The sequence below is a fragment of the Polypterus senegalus genome, chromosome 4 (assembly GCF_016835505.1).
Source record: "Polypterus senegalus isolate Bchr_013 chromosome 4, ASM1683550v1, whole genome shotgun sequence".
Classification (NCBI taxonomy): domain Eukaryota; kingdom Metazoa; phylum Chordata; class Cladistia; order Polypteriformes; family Polypteridae; genus Polypterus; species Polypterus senegalus.
In genome coordinates, this window is record NC_053157.1 from 247,642,317 (window position 1) to 247,666,447 (window position 24,131).

At 41.0% G+C, this 24,131-nt stretch overlaps 1 protein-coding gene across 1 annotated transcript; it reads left to right on the forward strand.

The window, feature by feature from the left end:
• The first annotated feature begins 638 nt into the window (after window positions 1–638).
• On the forward strand, window positions 639–22,840 carry LOC120529011 (tripartite motif-containing protein 16-like). The gene is made up of 7 exons (XM_039753071.1): window positions 639–1,250; window positions 6,259–6,384; window positions 12,161–12,193; window positions 13,944–14,177; window positions 15,207–15,366; window positions 16,330–16,361; window positions 21,507–22,840. The coding sequence occupies exons 1-7, from the start codon at window positions 672–674 to the stop codon at window positions 22,107–22,109; spliced, it is 1,767 nt and encodes a 588-aa protein (XP_039609005.1). The 5' UTR covers window positions 639–671; the 3' UTR covers window positions 22,110–22,840.
• Window positions 22,841–24,131: the final 1,291 nt, after the last annotated feature.

Consider the following 24,131-nt stretch of genomic DNA (forward strand, 5'->3'; position numbering starts at 1 on the left):
AATGCTCCTTTTGCTGGGACTCACTGCTACTGAAAGTCCCAGAGACTCGTGTTCAAGCCGTGCCGTGTGTGTAGTCTGTGTTTTCTGCGCCAATTTGACTTGTCATTTTCTACCACAAAGCCATTCACTCCTCCATTTCAAGAAGTTCAGAGCCTTTCTCAGTCTTCTTCATGTTTCAGTCTCTCTGGCTGTGTTTGTCAGATGATGACACGTCAGAGGGTCTCACAATGATCTGATGAGTCAGACCAGACATTAACATCCCATTGTCTGATTGATTCTTATGAATTGCACATCTCACTGTTCACTAATAAATTAATGTCACCCAGTTCTGTGAAGCACTCAGGGGCACACAAGGCCTGCTAAAAGAGTCGACTTAATGACAATGCAGAAAGTCAGCTGAGACCCCCACCTGATTTCCAGAGTGAACACTAAAATGAATGTCTAAACTGCAGCTCCACCAACTCTTTGGCCAGCTTTGTCCTTCATCTGGTGACAAAGCTTTAAATCAAGGATGAGCTGACATGTCTGGAGAAACACCCTGTGTCAGCTCTCAGCTTTCTCTTTAAATCTCCTCCTCCTCACTGACCACAAACTTTCACTTTCGTTTCCTCACAAGTCACTTCCTTGTTTTCCTGACTGATTCTCTCTGCCTGCCTCTCCTCAGACTGACGATGGCTGAAGCCCTGTTGTTTGTATCACAGGATGAGTTCACCTGCTCGGTGTGTCTGGACACCCTGACTGACCCTGTGTCACTGCATTGTGGTCACAGTTTTTGTCTGAAGTGCCTCACGGACTGCTGGGATCAGAGCCAAGAGTGCACCTGTCCTCAGTGCAGAGAAAACTTCAGCACAAGGCCTGCTTTGCAAAGAAACACTCTGCTGAATGAAGTCATCAAGAAATTAAAAAAGATGTCACTCAGTCCTCCTCCATCAAATAATTTTGCCAGCCCTGGAGATGTGGAATGTGACTTCTGTACTGGGAAGAAGTTCAGAGCGGTGAAGTCCTGTCTAACCTGCATGGCCTCTTTCTGTCAGACTCACCTGCGGCCTCACTATGAAGGCAATGCCTGGAAGGGACACAAGCTGGTTGATCCTGATAGAAATCTGAAGGAGAAACTCTGTGAGAAACATCAGAAATGTCTGGAAGTATTTTGTAAAACTGATGAGACGTGTATCTGCGTGATGTGTGGAGTGACTGAACATAACAGTCATAAAATGGTCGAGCTGGAGACAGAAAGAGAAGAAAAAGAGGTGAGTGGAGTTTAGTGTTTAATGAAATTAAAATGAATGACAGTAGTTAAGGGATTTGTAATGTAGTGTGACAAAGAAATCCATTCATCCATCTTAAGACCCTGATTGTTGCCTACAGAGTAGTCAGTGGGTCAGCACCTGAGTATCTGGAGACCCTGATGATGTCCTCTGCTCCTTCTCTCCCACTCGGTCTGCCAGTGAACAGCATCTGGTGATGTCACCTCTACGTGTTATCAGGTCTCAATCCCGACTCTTTTCCTGTGTAGTTCCCACTTGGTGTGATGAGCTGCCCACCTTCATCCATACTGCTGACTCCCTCAATGTATTTAAGAAGTAAATGAAGGCCCATCTGTGCTGTGAATATGTCTAACTGGTAGAATAAATCTTTCGCACTGTGATCTTTAATGTTGATTAATTTGTTGTTTAAGTTTAATTGCTTTGTTGATTATAAGCTACGCTTATTAATTATTAGTTGTCACATCTCTTCACTTCTGGCAATCGACTTATATTACCTGTCCTACTACACTTCCTGAACAAAGAGGCCCAAGCCTATTGTTACTCGATTGTTTACTTCTTTTATAAGTCGCTTTTGATAAAAGTGTCTGCCAAGCAAAAAAATGTAAAAATATAAATTTCATATTTACAGATAGAAGGGGGCTATGGGGCCTATCCTGGTGACACTGTGTGTAAGGCATGAAACAGTCCAGGATGAGACACCCAAAGTTATTAATGAGCATCTCAGGCAGTGGCGCACCAACTACAACCAGCAGACCACAACTGGCATGACTGGCAGGGGTGTGAACGTTATGTGGGCTACTCATAGAAATGTCTAACATTTGGACCTTCATGAGGTGTTCTTTGCAAGATGATGTTATTTTTGGCTGATATAAACGTAGTAAGTGACCATGCAATGTCATCATAAACGTAATTCAATACGAGGTTTGACACATGAATAGAGACACTTTGTAGTGCTGCCACATACACTGTAAGTGTGTTTAGCTGGTTGTTTGCCTTTGTCTTGTTTGTCTATTTTTAAAGAATTTCATATTGAATTTAAGCTAATCTCAAGGTCTTTTAAGAGACACATCATAGTCACCTGTCAATCTATATTGTTCTCCAGAGTTAAGTGTAAGATAAATTACAATAAGTTTCTGCTCCAAAGGGTAACATAGTGTCAGACTGTTAGAGAGAGAAAACAATCTGTTAGAAGAAAGACAAAGCAAACTGAATGTTCCTCCATGTGTGCCAGAGGAAGCTCTCCATGGACACAACAATCTGGACAAAGCATCACCTCCATCTGAGTGACCATAAACCAAGTCAGGACTTCACCTGTTCTGAGTCTGAGAACTTCTGACTGTAACTTGGTAGTTAAGATAAAGCCAGTGAATGAATTCTGGTAATTGACATCACCATAACTGTGTGAAGGAGAAGACTTTATCGGTTGTCTCTGTATAAATTCAGTAAGAAAAGTAAACTGGACTTTAATCAGTTCAGAGCAGCTTTACACACACGCAGAGGAGCTGTAAGGGAGTGCAGGCAACCTGTGAGGAGAACCAAACTGCCTTCACTGTGCTGGGTCTAGAAACATGATAAGTAGCTAAGAACTGATCAATCTAACCTTCTGAAAGACCAGAATTGAGATGAGAACATTTAAAAACCTGTTCTGAACGAATGATGTGCCCTGGGAAATTTTTGGATAAAAATCAGAGAAATAAAAACAACCCAGTTATGTGCCTTTTTCTATATGTAAGAGAAAAATAACAAACTAAAGTAACGCAGAGTCATGTTTTGTGTTGTTTGTGGGTTTCCTTATCTTGTAAATACATTATATTTATTGACTGTGGTTCTTGTCCCTCTTGCTCCCTGTGTGTTGCTTGTATGTTCTCCTTGTGTCCATGTGTAATTCCTCCTGGTGCTAAGTTTTCTCTCATAATCCGAAAATATGCATGTTAGGTGGACTGGTGTTGCAGAATTAGGTATACTGTCTGTGTGAGTGAGTTTGCCCTGTGACAGACTGGTGCCTTGTCCAGGTGTTCTCCCTGCCTTGTGTCCAGTGTTTGCTGTTTTAGGCTCCAAATGCCCTGTGAATTTGCCCTCGATAAAAAACTTAACAAAATGGATGGATGAATGGATGGGTTATTTATTAAAGCAAGCGTGTTTCTGATAGTTGTTGATTAATAATTCATCACTATGTCTGGGCCTCAGACAGAGAAAGTAAAAGATGATTTTGGTGGACTTTTGACCATTTATGACCTCCACACTGGATTTACTGTTTGGTAGTTTTTTCAATTTAATTTATCCCTCTGCAGTATCTGAGTTTCCAGATGTTTTGATATTTTTAGTTGCAAAATAAGCTCTTGACAGACCTGAGTGGGGACATCTGTGCAATTGATTGTGTAAAGCTGAGTTTGGTCTCAATGTGTTAGTGTGGATTATGTTATTGTACTGTAGTCAAGAAGTCTTAGTTTGTATAAATAAAATTCATTTGAAGTTTCAGTATTTCAATGTCTCCATTATCAGCAGTGTTCTTATGGGTTGTAGAAGATGTGCAGGATGTCACTACCCACATTAATGGAGTGCAGTCTACTAAAGCTGAAGATCCTCCTCTGCCCTTTCCTCTCTAGTTGCCTTGTGTTCTGAGACCTGTGCAACCTGTCATTAATGTTTACCCCCCAAATACTCGTAGGACTGGACCACCTCTACATCCACTCCTTGAGGCTCTTTGGGGCGCTGAAAGTGAGTAACCAGTTTCTTGGATTTGCTGATGTTCAGATGCAGACAGTTCTCAAAGTTCTTCCCTTGACTTCTCTCCCCTGTCTCATCTCCTTATCAACACACCGCATTTGATCAGAATCATCTGAGAATTTCTTCAAGTGATGTGACCTTCTGTTATACAAAGAGAGACAGAGATGTTGGGAGCATTCACTGAGACAGTGCATTGCTGCATACACCACATGATGAACCACCTCAGGATCCAAAATTAGGACCCGAGTGTAGTCATGTGATGGGTGACACCTCAGCACCACACCAGTTTGAATGGAATTGAACAGTGGGAGGTTATTACAGTGGCTGGAGTGACAATCCTGCCACCAACCACAAAATTTTACCTTCCAAGTTGGAGGACCTGCTTGTAGGACTGGATGCAGATTAACGTCATACCCAGACAGAGCAATTGAAGGTTAAGGGCCTCACTGGAGGGCCAAGTGCAGTGGAATCACTTCTGGCATTTACAGGATTTGTACTGGCAACCTTCTGATTGCTGGCACAGACCCCTAGCCACCACTCTGCTCACACCACTCATATGCAGTGCCCTCCATAATGTTTAACTCAAAGACACATTTCTTCTTGATTCACCCCTCTGCTCCACTGTTTCAAATTACAAATTCAACAATTCAGACATCGTGAGTAAAGAGCACACGGCAGAATTTCATTTTAGTTTATTTACAGACATTTCAGTCACACAGCACTTTTTCTACACTTTTCCCACATTGTATGACACTAATGTTGGAGACACTTGGTGTCACAGGTGTTTGTTATTCCTCAGGTGGGCTTCATGGCTTCATAAGACCCCTCGGCTTTCTTCTGCCCTTTGGGGTCTGTAGCTGCCTTAGTTCAACACAATGATAAGAGCTATGGCAGTGACAGTCACAGAAGCCATTATGAGGCTGGCTTGTCTGACTCCTGTTCTACAATCTGGCTGTGGTCCTGCAATGAACTGAAGGTCAGATGTTGTCATTTCACATTTTTGTTCTTTAGTTTCTATTTTGTTTTGATGTATTTGCACAAATTTGTGTCCTCATATGTGGTAGTTCTGTATTTAGTGAGTGGTCTCATCTATTCTTGCATTTTGCCTTGTACAGCAGTTTGTACTGTTGTGTTGTATTTCTGAGGAGGCCATGATGGATTGGTCATCTAGCTCTGTGATGGCACTTCATGCCCAGCCCACCTAGAGTGGGGTCTCTCTCTGAATTGCCCTCCTAAGATTGCTTCCATTTTATTTCCCTAAAAGGTTTATTTGGGAATTTTTTCTTATCTTCTTAGGACACCTGGAGTAGGGGGCTCTCAAAAACAGGGCCCGTTAAAGCCCACTAACACACTCCTTGGGTGACTTTTGGATATACAAGAAAAGAAAAATTGTTCTTTCTAGTGTGAGGTGCACAGAGTGAAGAGTAAAGCAGTCAGGCCTGTTCCTTGTGCTGCTCCAATTTTGCTCACACAGTCCTTGAGTCTCCCAAACTGCGCTCTGCCTGACAGATAGTCCATCATCAGGACACCACAGGCTCACCCGCCTGCAGATCTCTGAGCGGACCCCTTAACAGGGATGGCTGGGTGGTCTTGTAGGCTCTGGAGAAACCAAAAAACAAAACATAATAAACATTTTGATTAAAAAAAATCTCAGTCCTGTAAATGAAACACCTGAGGTAAGTAACATATAAAAATATCATTTTAAATTTTAGAATTCCTTTAAGTTGCCTTCTTCTTGAATTTAACAGAATTGTTTGTGTATTTTGGTATCTTACTTGACTCCAGAAAATGACAACGACAGACAACGTCCTCACACATCTGACTCAGGACATCAAATGGCCTTGTAGATCCTATAATTACTGACATGACGTGTTTAAGTCCTCCTGGCCTTTCACCAGTTTCTTTACTTACACACTCCAGTTTGTTTTTATTATTTTTGGTGTTGTGTGAACTTCACATTTCCCAGGTTGTCAATGTGATGTCTTCTAAACGTTAAGAACTAACTCACACAGTAATGTGCCTTCAAACTGTCTTCTGTATTTGACGTACTCTTCAAGCCCAAACTCAATCTTGCATCAATTAAATTAAACATTTCTTTTAATCTTTATTGTCATTCCTTTGTGTTAAATCAAATCTAAGTTGTGTCATGAAATGTCAAACAAATGTGTTGTGAAAATATCAGGAGTCAGAAAGAGAAGAAGAAATCACAAAGTGAACGTGAATTCTGATCTGACCACGCGTGTCCTCTTGTGTGTCCAAACAGAAACAGACACTGAGTGACATCAAGAGGAGACTTGAGGAGAGAGAGAAGACACTGAAGGAGACGAGGAGGAAGACGGAGGAGATGAAGGTGAGTAGAATAGGAAGACAACACTTCATATCAAAGAGAGGAGAAATAAATGAGAACTTGTAGAGCAGCAGAGCTTCACTGGTGATGATGAGTAGGGACACAAGATGGAAGAGTTAGAGAAGACGTTGTGTGGTGTCCTTCATGGCCTTTCACTGTTGAGAGAATCCCAGGTGTTACTCAGTGGAGACTCAGACAGCATCACCCTAAAGTCCTCTGATATTCCAGCTTAAAGGGGACTTAACTCTACTGACAGAAACTCACACTGTAGGTTGACGCTGATCTTCTGAATTAGATCAACAGTCACAATGTTCCATAATGGTGTAAGTTTTTTTTTTATTTCAAGAAAATAACATTGCATGCAGAGTTTGCATGTTCTCCCCGTGTCTGCGTGGGTTTCCTCCGGGCGCTCCGGTTTCCTCCCACCATCCAAAAACATGCAGGTTAGGTGGATTGGCGATTCTAAATTGGCCCTAGTGTGTGCTTGGTGTGTGGGTTTGTTTGTGTGTGTGCTGTGGTGGGTTGGCACCCTGCCCAGGATTGATTCCTGCCTTGTGCCCTGTGTTGGCTGGGATTGGCTCCAGCAGACCCCCGTGACCCTGTATTTGGATTCAGCGGGTTAGAAAATGGATGGATGGAACATTGCATGCTATTAAGTTCAACTTACACATCAAATCACTTTCAAAGTCAAACTAAAAAATAATAATAAAAAAAATGAGACACTTAAAACAGAAAGCAAAACAAAACAAATGAAAAAAAAAAAAAAACTACCAAATGGGATTTACCCAAGAAAAAGAGAGGAGAGGCAACATCAGGGCCAATAATAATGTAGGAGAATAAAAAAAATAAATAAATAAATCATAAAATGGCAGAATATGCTTTTCCCATGATATGAATGCTTATTTTAAATTTTATTAATTAGATCTTGCCATATTTTAAAAAGTTTTTAAACAAATCTTCTAAGTGAGAATTTGGTGGGCTGGCATTCTTCTATTTAAACAAGATAAATCTACATGCTAGCAGTGTGGTGTAGGCAGTTAGAGTCAATGTGTCCTCCTCCACTTCAGGCACCTTGCGGATCCCACCAAAAATGGCTTTTAAAGGTTTAGGACTAATTGTGTCCCCAAGGCTGTCTAATAAAAAACTCAAATTTTGTTACTTTGGTGCCCTCCCAAAACATGTGGCCCGGTGAGGCTGGAGCTCGACTGTCACACTCGCAAGTTGGATCTTGCCCTGGATACTTTTTGGACAATTTTAAATGAGATAAATTTGATTGATGAAAGATTTTAAGTGGAATGGTTGGATGCTTAGCACATATGGAGCTGGAGTGTATTCTATGCATGGCTGACTTCCACTCCTTTTCTGAGATATTCATTGTAAGGTCCTTTTAAGGCTGTATCCTAGAATCCTTAAAGGAGAGATTCTTTGAGATTTTTTTATATGTTTCTGAGATGTTGCCTGACTCCTTGAGACTAATCAGTATTTCCTCTGGAACAGAAATAGGTGGGAGGTGTGGAAAACTGAGTAGGTTCCTTTTAACAACATTTCTGATTAGAAAGAAGTGGAAAAATTGTGTTGCTGGGATGTTGAATTTGAAGCATAATTGTTCAAAAGATGCAAAAATATGATCTATATACAGTTCTCGAAGTGTTTTTATCTAGGAGATTTTTCAAAGCTTAAATACTGTGTAGGCTTGAGAAGGTTACAATGGTGAGTATCATTTACAGGAGCAACAGTTAAAAGCTTTTCTGCCTTGAATTGCATCCTGCGTTGGTTGTATATTCTTGAATGATTGATGGAAAATTGGATTATTAGTATATTGATGATAAGTTGTATTTTTGGGGAACACAAACCATGGCATCTAAAGAAGGACAGCAGAATTTTATTTCCATTGCAGACAGGGCTGGTGTTAATTCATCAATTTGTGTCAATTTCCAGGCCTTTATAGTTTGTATATTTGCCAACCAGTAACAAAATTGAAGTTAGGTAGTGCCTCACCTTCTGCTTTATGTCTTTGTATAGTTGCCTTTTGAATATGTGAATGTCTCAAATTCTAAATAAATGAGGTTTTGATTGAGTCTAGTCTCTTGAAGAATTATTTATTAATGTATGTGGGGAACTTCTGAAATAGAAAAAGAAGCTTAGGAAGGAGGTGCATCTTGAAAGTATTGATTTTCCCTGCTTGGGTGAAATGGAGGGTAGACCATCTTTTTACATCTTGCTTGATTTTTCCATGTTGTTATCAAAATTGTGTTGAAAAAGATCTTTATATTCACTTATAATGTTTACCCTAAGATATTTAAACTGTTCTGATAAAATGAACGGATTGATATTTAATCTCTTATTGTGTGCTAGAGAGTTCAATGGAAAAAGTACACTTTAATGGCAATTGATTTAAAGTCTTGATATCTTCTCAAATTTTCTGAGTGCATTAAGGACTAATGGTAAAGACATTTGTGGGTCTGATATATACAGTAAAGTACCATATCATCTGTGTAAAGTGATATTTTCTGTTTAATTCCTTCTCTGATAATTCCCTTAATCTCTGGTGTATTTTGAAAATGATTAGCCAATGGCTTAAAGGCAAGGGCAAATAAGCGATAGTGATAGAAGGCTCCCTTGTAGATAGAAGTCTCATGTTCTAGTTTGAAGTAGTTTGAGTTAATGTTGTGAAAACAGACTGAGGCTTCTGGACTCATGAAAAATAATTTTATCAATGCACATATGTTTGGGCCATAGCCAAATATGTGCAGTGTGGTGAATAAAAAGTCCCATTCATCTCATTCAATGGCTTTCTCTGTGTCCAAAGATAATAAGGTCTCTGGCATGTTAGACTTTATGGATAAATATATTACATTAAACAGATAACAAAGGTTTGAAGGTAACTTTTCAGCCTTTAACAAATCTGGTTGACCTTGTAATATTATTCAGAAGTGAAATTGGTCTGTATGATGCACATTGTGATAAAAACTTATATTTCTTTTGAAGCTAACTTTGTTGAAAATATCTTTAAAAAATTCCACTGGGTTGCCATCAGGTCCTGTTGTATTCCCACTTTGGAGTGAGTTTACAGCATCCAGTAGTTCTGAGAGTGTCTGAGGTTTGTCCAGTTCCTCTGCACTAAGAGTGTCCAGCTGTCGTATTTGCATTACATCAAAGAACTCCTCAGATTGTGTCTCACCTTCTTTAACTGAGTAGAATATTAAGACTTATAGTACTTGCCAAATGTGTGAGTTATATATTTATACCTAATTACTTTATCTCCCATTGTGCTGCTAATTTCTTTAATTGTATTGTAGACTTCCTGCTTGTGGATTGCTGAGCTAAGATCTTTTCATCCTTCTCTTCATGTTCACATTAATGATGTTGCAATTTAAAGATGAGTTATTTAGATTATTTCGTTGTCTAGATGTTACATTCTGATTGGAGAGCCTGTACTTTACTGTAAAAAGACTCATTTGGAGATTTGGTTTATTCATGTTCTTTTCTGGAGATCATAATGTTCTTTTCTTATTCATTTTGCTATTTCCCAGTTTTGTTACACTCCACAGCTTAAGGATCTCCACTGTCTGACTGAGTACAGACTTTACATAAAGTACACTTCCAAATGTTTTACTTAAGCTTTAAAATTTTATGACAAAGTACAGTAAGGTTGTCCAGTGGTGGCATCTGCTGAATCTCAGATCCATTTGCCTGCATTCACTTTCCATGTGGAGTTTACTGATTCTTCCAGTTTCTCAGTGACTTTCCTCCAGTTATTCTACATCTCCCACAAACTCACATTTCAGTTTGGTTAATTGGCAGAAACTCCAAATTGCCTATGTGTGACTGCTAGTGTGTGTCTGACTGATTGCTGATAGACTGTCCAAGGTAGCCCACTCTCTGATGCCCGGTTCTGCCAGGATTCATTTATGAGAAAGGCCTCGTCCATCAGAGTCAGAACTCTTCACAATCATTTCTGTAGCCAGACACACCAAACATATCCAAACTAATTTATTCAGCACAGACTCACATTAACCAGACCAGCACCATCTAGCATACTAAAGTACTAAACACAGCTTGTCCAGACCACTGGGGTGTGTCTTTAGTTCAAAGAAAGTAAACGGGAACAATGTGTCACTCAACACTGTGTAGTCCAATCCAGACAAAGAGGTGACAGTTGAGGAAGTAGAAGAGAAAGAGAGCCAAACTCACAGACTGACCTTCACTTTGGTTTATGGATTTACGCTCATCTGCTTTTGTTGTTTCCTCCTACAATTCATTCTTATTAGTGATGCATGAATCCCCTCTCTACACCCATTCTGACTGTGAAATTTTTACAGCCAGGGTTTGTTCCCTGGATGTTGTTCAAAGTCTTGTTTCATTTCTTTTTGTTTATTTATTTATGTTAATGATGATTTTGTTGAGTATCTTCATTATTGTTTGTATTTGATTTTTTTCTATAACCTGCATGAATGTGCTCTGCGAGTTTGTTGAGTTCTTGTGTTCTTTTGGCTGTGCCTTATGCTTTTGCGAGTTTCTGGATTTCTCAACCTGTGATTTGTTTTTGAACTGCTCTCTTTAGATTCTGTTTGGAAACTATGTTTTGAATTACCTTGTTTGGCTCAAAACAGTGTCTGTGTATTTGAAATAATACTTTATTAAGATTAAATCTTTAATTTTATAAAGATTATATTAGGGCCATTTTGTGTGGATCTATCTATCTATCTATCTATCTATCTATCTATCTATCTATCTATCTATCTATCTAATTTCCTCAGTCTTATGTGTGGCATAGGCTGAACTTCTGATCACTATGCCACTACTGCTCCTCAGCTATGTACCTAAGTCTTAAAATTGTCCTGCAGAATGGTGGTGTTATCCAACCTTTTGTAATTGTTCACTTAGAAAGGGACACATTTGATAATGACAACTAAATCCTTCCTTCCCTGCAGTGGCCAGGAGCCTATCCACCCAACCAGGGAGGTTTTCCACATGCGAACCAAAAGGCACACTCTATAAGACTCTATGTGTCTGGAGTAATGCCTCATCCAAATACCCTAATAAATAAATCCCATATTGACCTTTCTTTCTTTTTTCTAGGGAAGTGGTTCTCAATCTGTGGGGTGGGCCCCCCTATGGGGATGCAAAGCAACAAAAAGGGGGGCACGAAAATGTGAAAAAAAGAAAACAAGAATCGAAAATATGAAAAATACATCTATTGAAACCAAAACAAATTAACTTAAACTACATTCTGATACTAGAAAAAAAAATATAGAGTTAGATAAATGTTGATAAAAGTTAAGTAGTGTGACAGATAGGGGGCGCTGTTGTCCCCTTGAACCCTCAGGTCAGTCGCCAGACACCAGGTAAAAGTCCAAATATTGACTTTATTATAATTATACAGTGCACAAAGCACCCTCCTCTCCACAATACTCATACAATAAACACTACAATCAATAATCAATAATCCTCCACTCCCAGACGCGCTGCCACCCAGCTCAGCTCATTCGTCTGGAATCTTTCACAGTCTTTTATAGTCTGTGACCCGGAAGTGCTTCTGAACCCACAGTCCATGTGACTTCCTAGCACTTCTGGGTTAGATCAAAAGTCCTCTTCTTCATCTCGGAAGTACGTCATTTCCCCTGTTGCTGTGACTAAGACATATTTCTGGGTTATAGGGCACGTAACAGTCCTTGGGCCTCCCTGCAGCATCCTCTATCGGCCCCTGTGGTATCCAGCAGGTCTGTGGATGAAAACTCCAATGTCCATAATTCCCTGCTGGCATTTGGGGCATCTCCATGCTGCAGGTAGAGCTCCACCTGGCGGCCTTGGGGTATTGGCCAGGATGACTAGCTGGCCATATTCCACAGTAGGTATAATAAAATATGCATCTATGTTATATCATTAATTAAAAAATAATAAATTGGTATTAGTGGGCACCTTTCAAAAAAATGTTAGGGGGGTGTTAAAACTGTTATGAAAACTCAGGTTGCAAATACTTAAAGGTTGAGAAATGCTGTTCTAGGGGCTGGTTAGGAGGTGACCTTTTATGGCTTCTCATCCTCACCTTCTATCACAGAGTTATCAGAGTCACTGTCCAGATGTGCAAATTCTGAAAACAGCAGAACACTTCCAGCTTTGGGGTTGATGATCCTGGACAGCCTGCACCTTTTAATTTACATTTACATCCCACACAGTAACCCCCGCCCCCCTCCAGGTGTCATAATAGAAGTATGAGTCATAGTTACAGTAGCAAATTCATTAGTAATAATGCATAAATGAAGTACAAATACATCAAACATGGAAATAAAGAAAACTCTAAGCTTTACAATGAAAAACAGATGGAAAAATAAGCAATGACATCATTAATTTAAATGAAATCTGAAGGCTCTTGACCAACGCTTAGACACTATCGTTTAATATTTCCTTCACACTGGTCTGACATGAAGACGTCTGACAACCCAAACTAGAACGCAATTATTATATACACAAGTCTCTCATCCAGAAATACTTTTATTTTCACACAATTACCTTAAAACACACAAGTTTACTCCGCTATACAAATTCATTTTCTTCCTCTTCCTCTTCTTCACTCCTGGTGTGTGTTGTACTATGCCACTCCTAACCTCAGGCTGAGCAGGAGATGCCCTTTTTAAAGGCAGACTTATATATAAATTACCAGGTCAAATTGAGTCCTCACAAGACAGTACAGTTGTCCCCAGCAGTTCCTGCCAATGGCTCTCACGATCCTTCAAAAGGATGCCTTTTATAACTGCTGTGGGGTACAGCCCAGACACAGACAGGCAGACATGTTGTTTCACCACACACGTTTATTTACAGTTATTATTTACACAATTAAAGGGCACACTCCTTGTGCCTCGGCACCAATCACCCCTTTTAAGTCCTGGCCAACGCACAATGCCTTGCTCAGTCTTCAGACCGCCTCCACTCCTCTCCTCCGAACTCCGTCCAATTCCGCCCGACTCTTGTCGTCAAATGGAGGGAGGTGGCCCCTTTTATGAACCCCCGGATGGGCTTCACGTGCTTCATGAGGAGCCTCCGCCGACACACCCCCGTGTGGCGGAAGTACCAGCGGTGTAGCCGGAAGCCCTCCAGAAGTCCCTAATCCTCTTCCCCCCAGCACTTCCTGGTGTGGCAGAAGTGCTGAGGTCTAGGGCTCCCAAGGCATTGGGGCGCCCCCTGGCGGTGACCACGGGCCCCTACAGGGTTGGGATTCCAAGCACTCTACCCGTGGCCCCCAACACAACCAGGGCGGTCGCCCCCTCGTGGTCTGGAGGAGGCACAAGCCCTCCTCCAATCCTCCTGGGCGTCCTGGCTGGGTACCACCCCCAGCCGCGTGCTACACTGCGTAACCCATAAAGTCCTGCAGTTTCCTTAATAGAAGTATCAGCAGAGTGATGATGTTCCTCGGCATAATAAGGGGAGTATATTGTCTGGGTGGCGGTCTGCAACTGACTTTCCTTCTACAAATAAAGTACCACCAGTCACTCTAGCCAACTGAAACTGTCCTTCACAGCATCAAAATAGCAATAATGTGTCTTGTGAATCGTAATTCTTATTGGGTGACTCAAATAAAAATTTTTGCCCTATCCAATCAGATCTCTTTACAAAGAGAGGTGGAAAAAAATGAGAAGAGCTTCATTGCTCTGATACGGTGCATTGAGGAATCCCAAAGGAAACTGACTGAGAGGATCAAAGAACATGAAAAGAGTGAAATGGAGAAGGCTGAAGGAGTCATGGAGCAACTGGAGAAGGAGATCGAGGAGCTGAAGAGGAGAGAAGATGAGCTGAAGGAGCTTTCAGAGACCAAGGACCATCTCCACTTCCTGCAGGTGAGAGCGACACTTCACAGGGAGTCTGATCAGACTGGGGGGTGTGTGGGACCTGAGAAACTTCAAAATCAACTGAGCTGAAGAGTTTGTACAACATGATAAGAACAGGCCATTGAGCCCAACACAGATCATCTTTTCATATTTCCTTAACATTTCAAATTTTCTGTTTATAAATATCTCAAAGTTGGTAACTTTGTGTACATGATGGACAGATGAATCTACAGCTGTCTATGTAAAATATTTAATTTTTCTGAAATTTTAAAGATGACATCTAATAAAGGATGGTGCCAAACTCTTTTCCAAGGGAACCTCCTAATGTCTCCATACTTAAATTGATGAAATTCAAATCCTTCAGCATTTCCTCACAGCTCAGACCCTACAGTCCAGTCTCATCTCTCATCTTTCTCATGTGCTTTTATCTCACACTCCACACAATAGCCCTGATGTCGACTGTGTTTTGCAGATGTTACAGAGATTCTCGTCTTGATATTACACACCAGACATGATGGTCGCTATATAACTCTGCTTCCCCTTAGCTTTCTCTACTTTGTGTTGTTGATACGAACACAAAGGCCCCCCAAGATTTCCTCACAAGTCACACTTCTGAGCTGCACACCTTCAATTGTGTAAACATACTGAAGAGCTTTCTACCTACATGTGTCAGTCTTTATATTTCCTTTAATTAAGTTTGTCTCATAACCATTGAAGCCCAATGCCTTGTTTTGTATGCCAAGTCAATTTTAGACCCACCTGCCCCTCAAACCCTTTTTCTTGATTGTCAGATCATGGAGTCCTGCGTGAAAAGCTAGTTGAAAGTTAAGGTCACTAATCTCTGATGCTCCACTACACTCCACCAAATATTCTGTCATACATAACCAACAAGTCAATGACAGGCGTTCTCACCATCTAAACCCAAGCTGACTGCCCACCACACTGATCCTTCATTCAGAAAAGCCCCCTCTTATCATCATTACTTACTTTTTAATGTCTCCTTTCTGAATACTCGTCCCCTCTTCTGTCCTGATCCAGACTTTCTCATCTCGCTGTGTCCTTCCTGCTGATGGAGACTCGCTGAGCTTCACTGTTACCACAGATTTCTCATCTGAGAACCTGAGAAAGGAGCTGTCAGGTCTGACAAAGAGTCTGGAGAAGATCAGCCTGTGGGTCATCATGACAAGGACTCCATCAGGTACAGCATCTGGTGACATTGTGTTTGTTATTGAAGTCCATTAGGAGGACCAGAGTAACAATAAGAGGACACTGAAGAAGGTCTGCTCATTAACATTTATCTGCCATCCTTTTCTGTTAGGTATTTTTTTTACTATATAGTACCTTTCACGGTCATTAGCTGAGTGATAGCAAACTTTCTAAATAATCAGCTACTTTTAATCAGATGTTTTGGATTTTGACTTTGAAATATTGTACATTGTATTCTTTTACCATATACTCTCTTCAAAAGTCCTTTTTTCACTTAACTTTGGGATTCTTTTTATTTCCTTTGCTTTCTTCAACATAAGATTAATGAACAGAAATGTGTTTCAAAATGGCTAAGCCAGCTCAAAGCACAAATGAATTGTTTATTTGAGAACAGAGAAGACGTTAGTGGAGTCAAATTGAGCTCAGCGTCAGTGCTTTATAACATCAGAACATCTCAATCTGTCCCTGCTGTCTTCAGTGTCCATTACATTCTGCTGGATGGAGTCCACGTTAAAAGTTCACGTTCATCCATTTTCAGTTGTTCTCCCCCTGGGCTCTCGTGTTTTATATTCCTGCTGTTGTTTGATCAGAAGTCATGTCTCCTACTGACATTTAAATGGATTTCACACACCAAAAGCATTTTATTTGATATATTTTGGTGGAGAAGATAAGTAAATTGGTGGACTGCGTCAGAACTCTGACTACTTGAGGACCACCTGAACATTTCACAGTGCAGAAAATGAAGGGGTCTCAAAACTCTCAGACTCCCTGTATATTTATTATTAATATGAATATTCAAATCGACATTTGGCCAAATTTGCCAGCCCTTGTATATTTTATAAATGTTTTATTTGAACTCCTCTGCATTTGTAATACGTGTTTAAGAACTAAACTAAGATCCCACAATGCCATCTTCACAGTTTCCATTCTTCTTCTCTTTTCTTTTTATTTTCAGCTCATGAAGCTCCAGTTTTCGCCCTCCAGCCTCCTGAACCTCAGAGCAGAGACGACTTTTTAAAATGTGAGTTTGTGCTTTGACTGAATGGATCATCACAATAAAAATCAGTGAAGTTTTAATAGAGCAGGACAGGCTTAGGATATGAAAGTCTGAGTGTTGTGTGACTGAGGGGCTGAGAGTGATGGGGGTCCTGTGACTGGTGCATTATGGGATAGAGAGACTCAGGCAGTGAATCACCAAAGCCGTCTGTTGAGCAAAAATTTTATGTGTCCGAAAATGTTTAAAAAAGAAAAAACTTACTTTTTCACACGACTGTATAAACAGACACAGATAAAAGTGTTGCTTTAAAAATGAACCAAAATTGTATGTGAAATAAGTTAAAGTTGACAAAAGTCCTCGTCATCCTCCATTCTTTACTTTACAGAGCAGATACTTTGCTTTGAGTTCTCCACTTCACAAATTTTAAACATTAAAACAAATTAACATTGTAGAGAAAATTATTGGGGGTCCTGAGAAATTCAAAGATCTCACTGAACTGTTGTGACTTCTCAAATTGACCGATTCCTCAAATAAGTGTCACTGGGGTCTTCAGTCACTCAGTGAAGTCCTCACTCTGCTGTGTTGTGTCATTGTGTGCCTGACACTGAACGAGGACAAGAGAAGAGGAGGAGATGAAGAAGGTTACAGGCAAGGGTTTTCAAGATGAAGACTACAAGACCACCTCTACAGAGCTTCATGTTCCAGTGAGCACAGCTGCTAATATTCTCATGATGTTTGAGGATCCACAGGACTGTAGGCCACCTCCGTGATGAGACCACCAGAGCAAAGCTGACCTCAGATTGAGAGTTTAAATGGAGGAGAATAAACAAGAAAACATCACGAGAGACTCAGGCGGACCTCCGAGATCAATGGACAACAGTGTCAAGTCACACCATCTGTTACTGTGTCAATGACAGTGGGCTTCATGGTAGAAGACCCCACTTCTGAAGGACACACACAGACTGGAGTTTTCTAAACTACGTGTTAATCAGCCACAGTGCTGGAGAAGAACCTTTAGACTGAAGAAACGAAATAAGAGCTTTATGGCGAGTCACAGCAGCTCTGTGTCCACAGAAGACAAAGTGATGCCATTAATGGTCTGAAGTTGAAGTGCTAAATCTGTGAAGGTCACAATGAAATCAGGAGATCATCAAGGTGTTTGGGAGTGAATGTCACAAGGGTAAGACCACCAAGAATGGGGGGAAAAGAAGACAATGAAATGTTGTGAAGTGTCTGCTATGAGCCCTGAACTGAATCAAAGTCAACATTCATGGAAAGAGCTGAACGTCACAGCTGGGAGAAAAAGGCCATCAGACGTCAAGAAGAGTGGGCCGGGTGGGCAGTGAGAGGAGTAGAAGTCTCATCCAGAGCCACAGGAAGGGCTTGATGGCAGTTATTACCTCCAAATAATGAGCGACAAAACATGAGATGAGGGTCTGAATCACTTTGTGTGAGCCATCGGAATTTGATTTATTGATTCAAATAATCTGTGAAGTCGAAATACAAAGAAAGAGTCTGCTGTGTGGAATAAGAATGGCGGGTGACAGTCACTGGGGTCAGTTTACACTTATTTGACTGAAAAGTGGGATTTGTGTTTAAAATGTGGAAAGGGACCAAAACTACGGGGACAGGTCAGTGATAAAAACAGTAGAGAGATAGACGTGAAAGGCGCTATATAATATAGAGATATTAAAGTCACTATATACTGTAAGAGATGGGAAAGAAATGATACTGTATGATAGATGGATAGAGCAAATGAGAAAGACAGAATATAACACATAAATATGAAAGGCACTATATAAGAGAAAGATGAGAAGAGCACTAAAATCTATAATAATAAAAGGCAAAGCCCTCACTGACTGACTCATCACTAATTCTCAAACTTCCCATGTAGGTAGAAGGCTGAAATTTGGCAGGCCCATTCCTTACAGCTTATAAAAGTTAAGCAAGTTTCATTTCGAAATTCTACGCGTAACGGTCATAACGATCAACAACGTCTGCCATATTGAACTTTCTTATTCATGGCCCCATCTTCATGAAATTTGGTAGGCGGCTTCCCTGCGCTAACCGAAACCAATGTACATACTTATTTCGGTGGTATGACGCCACTGTCAGCTGCCATATTGAACTTTCCAACGTCACTAATATTCGAACTTCCCGTGTAGGTAGAAGGCTGAAATTTGGCAGGCCCATTCCTTACAGCTTATAAAAGTTAAGCAAGTTTCATTTCGAAATTCTATGCGTAACGGTCATAACGATCAACAGCGTCCGCCATATTGAACTTTCTTATTCATGGCCCCATCTTCACTAAATTTGGTAGGCGGCTTCCCTGCACTAACCGAAACCAATGTACATACTTATTTCGGTGGTATGATGCCACTGTCAGCCGCCATATTGAACTTTTAATGGAAACCGATGTCCGTACTTATTTCGGTGGTATGATGCCACTGTCAGCCGCCATATTGAATTTTCCAACATCACTAATTCTCCAACTTCCCGTATAGGTAGAAGGCTGAAATTTGGCAGGCTCATTCCTTACATCTTACTTACAAAAGTTAAGCAGTTTCCATTTCGAAATTCTATGCCTAACGGTCATAACGATCAACAACGTCCGCCATATTGAACTTTCTTATTCATGGCCCCATCTTCACGAAATTTGGTAGGCAGCTTCCCTGCACTAACCGAAACCAATGTACATACTTATTTCGGTGGTATGACGCCACTGTCAGCCGCCAAATTGAACTTTCCAATGTAACTAATTCTCCAACTTCCCGTGTAGGTAGAAGGCTGAAATTTGGTACTTATTTCGGTGGTATGATGCCACTGTCAGCCGCCATATTGAACTTTTAATGGAAACCGATGTCCGTACTTATTTCGTTGGTATGACACCACTGTCGGCCGCCATATTGAACTTTCCAACGTCACTAATTCTCCAAATTCCCGTGTAGGTAGAAGGCTGAAATTTGGCAGGCCCATTCCTTACAGCTTACTTACAACAATTAAGCAGGTTTCATTTCGAAATTCTACGCGTAACGGTCATAACGGTCAACAACGTCCGCCATGTTGAACTTTCTTATTTATGGCCCCATCTTCACGAAATTTGGTATGTGGCTTCCCTGCACTAACCGAAACCAATGTAAGTACTTATTTCGGTGGTATGATGCCACTGTCAGCCGCCATATTGAATTTTCCAACATCACTAATTCTCCAACTTCCCATATAGGTAGATGGCTGAAATTTGGCAGGCTCATTCCTTACATCTTACTTACAAAAGTTAAGCAGGTTTCATTTCGAAATTCTACTCGTAATGGTCATAACGGTCAACAATGTCCGCCATATTGAACTTTCTTATTCATGGCCCCATCTTCTCGAAATTTGGTAGGCGGCTTCCCTGCACTAACCAAAACCAATGTACGTACTTATTTCGGTGGTATGATGCCACTGTCGGCCGCCATATTGAACTTTTCAACAGTCTTTGTTACTTATGGGCCCATATTCAAGAAATTTGGTACCCGGGTTCCCAATGCTAACTGAATCCTACTTACGTACATATATACTGTACGTCCATAGCCTGCAGCTCAGTCACCGTGTGAGGCGGCGTTGGGTCTCCCATCACAACGCCTCCCACCTTGTTGGCTGCCTGCCTATATAAGGCCGTCCATCGCTCCAGTCTCTACATTCCCTTCCTTGCTTCGCCACAGGATTCACTTCTCCCTACTGATAACTACAGCCTTTTTGTTTAATCTATGGCTTCTCCCCTGTTTTATTGTTCTTTTATTACGATTATAGTTATTGTGTAGGTATTTTACACTTACTTTACATTGTTCAGGTACTCATTTCCTTTATCATTCCAACCCCCATTACCATGTCTATCGAGATGATCACTATCGATCAAAGAACTGTCACTTACCGAGTGGTTTCCATGCCCGGAGATGGCACCTACCTTTTCCATTCTCTTTGTTACATATTGCACGGCCATATCAGGCTCACTCTTGATATCCGGAGGAACATTGTGTCTTATGTATTGAATGACTGGGACAGGTTCAAGGTGTGGACTGATGACGGTACAGGAGATAATTAGACTACACAGGAGCACTAGAAGAGTGAAATGCTTAAGCCCTTCACCTATGGTTCTGCATGTGAGTTGATGGCTGCCGCTGAATTGTCCGGTTGTCACTTTTAAGTGTACCGAAATAGCCAAATATTTTACACCTTTCGACAACCGCCAATGCCTCTTAAACATCTTAGATTCACAGGTGACGATTTCAGTAGTGGACACTTTGATGTTTATGAATGTTTAAACTCTCAAAAGCTGGATGTGATTTTATCAATGAAACCGGTTGTATACTTACAACGCTTGACAGACGCCGAATGTCACTTCAACACAACAAATCCTGCAAATACTGTCATAATTGAAACAAACCATGAAACTCAAACCAATTATGACAGCAGCAATCCAAGCTGTGAGATTTGAGACAAGATTACTGTTCACATGGCCAACTGTAAGTTACATGCTCAAGAGTAAGCTCAGCGCACAGCTTGGTCATGTTACAACCAGACGGCCGAACTGACAACATGGTATACAAAGAGATCCTTAACAAATAATTATTGGCATATTTTCCCTCAGTTTAAAAAGGTAAAATTTTCTTCTTAATAAAAATTTTAATGCAGCACTTCGCCGCTGCCAAGCGAGGGTATTTTGCTAGTAATAAATAATAGGAAAGACATTATAACAATGAGAGAGAAAATGACAAATAGGAAAAGGAGTTAAAGACAAATACAGCAGACAGAAGACACTAAAATAGACAGATATACATGAAAGGAGCTATATAATAGATAAAGGAGGAATGCAATGTGGTGTGGTGGTGAAGACTCTGGAGTTCAAACCCTGAGGTTGTGGGTTCAAATCCCACTACTGACACCACTGTGTGACCTGAGCAAGTCACTTCACCTGCCTGGGCAAAGAAAAGAAAAAGAAACAATGGAATCTCAGATGATAGGAGTCACCTTGGATAAGAATGACAGTCAAATAATAATAAGAGATGACAGGAAACACACTAAAGAAAGAAAGAGAGAGACAATGACATATGGAAAAGGCATTATATGATAGATAGAGGGATAGTTAATTGTCTGTATTGTGCTCAGCCCCCAGTCCCGTTACACACTCCCAGATTTCCTCACTCGTTTTCTTTTCTTTCCTTTCAGACTTCTGTCCCCTCACACTGGACATCAACACGGCACACAGAGACCTCTGTCTGTCTGAAGGGAACAAGAAGGTTAGATATGGGAGGACAAAAGCTGAATATCCTGATCATCCTGACAGATTTGACCACTTTGCCCAAGTTCTGTGCAGAGAGGCTCTGACTGGGACTCGCTGTTACTGGGAGGTGGAGTGCAGTGGAGATGACATGCAGATTGGAGTCGCATATAAAGGACTGAGCAGGAAAGGAGAGTACTGGAAGTGTGGCCTTGGATACAACTGCAAGTCCTGGAGTTTGCGGTGGTCTGATTCCCAGTACTCTGTGTGTCACAATAACAAGCAGACTGTAATCAGTGCCCCCTACAGCCCCAGAGTAGGTGTGTATCTGGACTGGCCTGTTGGCTCTCTGTCATTTTATAGCGTCTCACACACAATGACCCTCCTGCACAGGTTCAACACTTCCTTCACTGAGCCCCTCCATCCAGGGTTTAGTCTTCATTATAACTCCAGTGTAACAATCACCCATCTGAAACCATGAGTCCACTGATTAGTACCCTCCACTGGTCACTTGTTATCCCCACAACCTTAGGTGTCTTTGTGTTTGTATTATGGGGTCAAAATGAATTTTACAGGATGACTGGGAGGGTAGCACCTCTGTGAGTTAATTTCTGGATGAGAATGCAGGGCGAGTGCGGCTACCAGGGTCTCCATTATTATTGGGTTTGAGTAGCCAATCAGGTGTGTGTGTCATAATGAGGGGCGGTGACACCTTAGACCTACAAATACCAGTCTGACCAGCAGGGGTCACTATTTATTCACGGTCACATGTCCTTGAGATTGACTACCCAACTGCTGTGTCCTCTGAGTGTCACTGAATGTCACCTGTTAAGTCAGTCTATATAGCGCCTTTCAGTAGTGCTGCTCCAGCAGGACCACATGCCTGTCTCAGTATCAAGATCCTCAATCCAGTGAATAGTTAGGAGCACAGAATTGCAAAAGTGACTGGAGTGCTGGGCTCTGAACAGACATTGTCTGTCCCTCTATTAGTTACTCCGGTGGTCTGTCACCTCTGAATAAATTCACTGTGAATGTCTAAAGACGAGGACTTACCGCTCAGTCCCGTGTCGGCCATATGATCGAATACATTTTTCTTTAATATTTTATGTCACTCTCCTGAACAACACTTTTAAAGTCTCCATTCACATGTGCATGCTAAGTTTGGCACACAGGGGCTCAGCATTTTGAATTGCCAACCAAGCATAGACTAGATAGCCAAAGACAACTGGAGGATTGTATAGTCAGCTTAAACACAGTACAGTATTTCTGGCCTCTGTCAGTACAAAATCTTCTTTCCTTGTTGGGAGAATGAGAACCGGCATGTAAGCATTATGATATTTCTGTACTTGTTGAGGAGGAGTTTGGTCCCTACCTGCCCTTGTTTGGAGTCAGAGAAGAGCATCAAGTGAAGCAGACAGTATTAAAAGGCTTTGACAACAGCCAAACCCTTTGAAGCAAGTGTCGGCTCTGTCCGAAAACCCTTTCAGCATGGAGACGAAAAATGGCAGACTGCGTAGATCCAGATTCCCACCTGAATAAAAATCTTTGTCATATGCTTCCTGTCTGTAACCTCATCAACCGTCAGTAAATGTAAGCTAAAGTATATTTTTTCTCATGTGATTCTTATACTGCCGTAATCACGATGGGAGGGATATCGCATTTTCTGTCATATTATTATATTGTTTAGTTACTTAATGTGCCGCAATTTCAAAAGAACACATTTCCGGAGAGCTAATGCCTCTTAAGGAAACAAAATTGGCGTAGTCGGCAGGATTGTGGCTACATTAATAACTATATATTATTTATAATATTCTATATATATTATATATACATATATATAAAAATATGCTTATAATGACGATATGAGAGGCTCGGTCAAAATATTTGATATATTTGGGATAGTTGCGCGCACTGTCATGTACTCCCGTGACCGAGATAAACTGCCTTACAATGCCTGGCCCAAATTGGAATACGGATATTAATTAATCCCATCAAAATAGAAGAGGCGGTCATGTCAAAATATGCACTGTGCATGAGGCTGGAAAGAAAACCCGACACCTGTCGGCGACTCGTGGTAGTGTCTTCTAGCTACGGTATGTGAGTGGACTTTTAAGTTCAAAGCATAAGTATCAATGTGGGACTAAACCGGACAAAATAAATTGAAAACAACAAGGTTTAAACTTATAGCACGAGACTGGCTGTCCAGTAAAATGAAACGGCACCCACGGGGGTAGCACAGATTAATTTACTGCCGTACGAAGTCCAAAACCTGCCTGAAAAGTAAATGCTGTGTTGGGGAACACTGTTTTAAATAAATGACATTACTAGCAATATTGAAAAACTATAAAGAACTGCGCGTTATTGTTTTAGTTGTGGCAGGCAGACAGACATGCAGGCAATGCACTTACCTTGCCGTTTGCCGAATAATCCAGCGGAGCTGAAAACTTAAAGATAAAAATAAAGCCATCAGCGATAAAATCCATAAGGGCTCAATCACACTCAC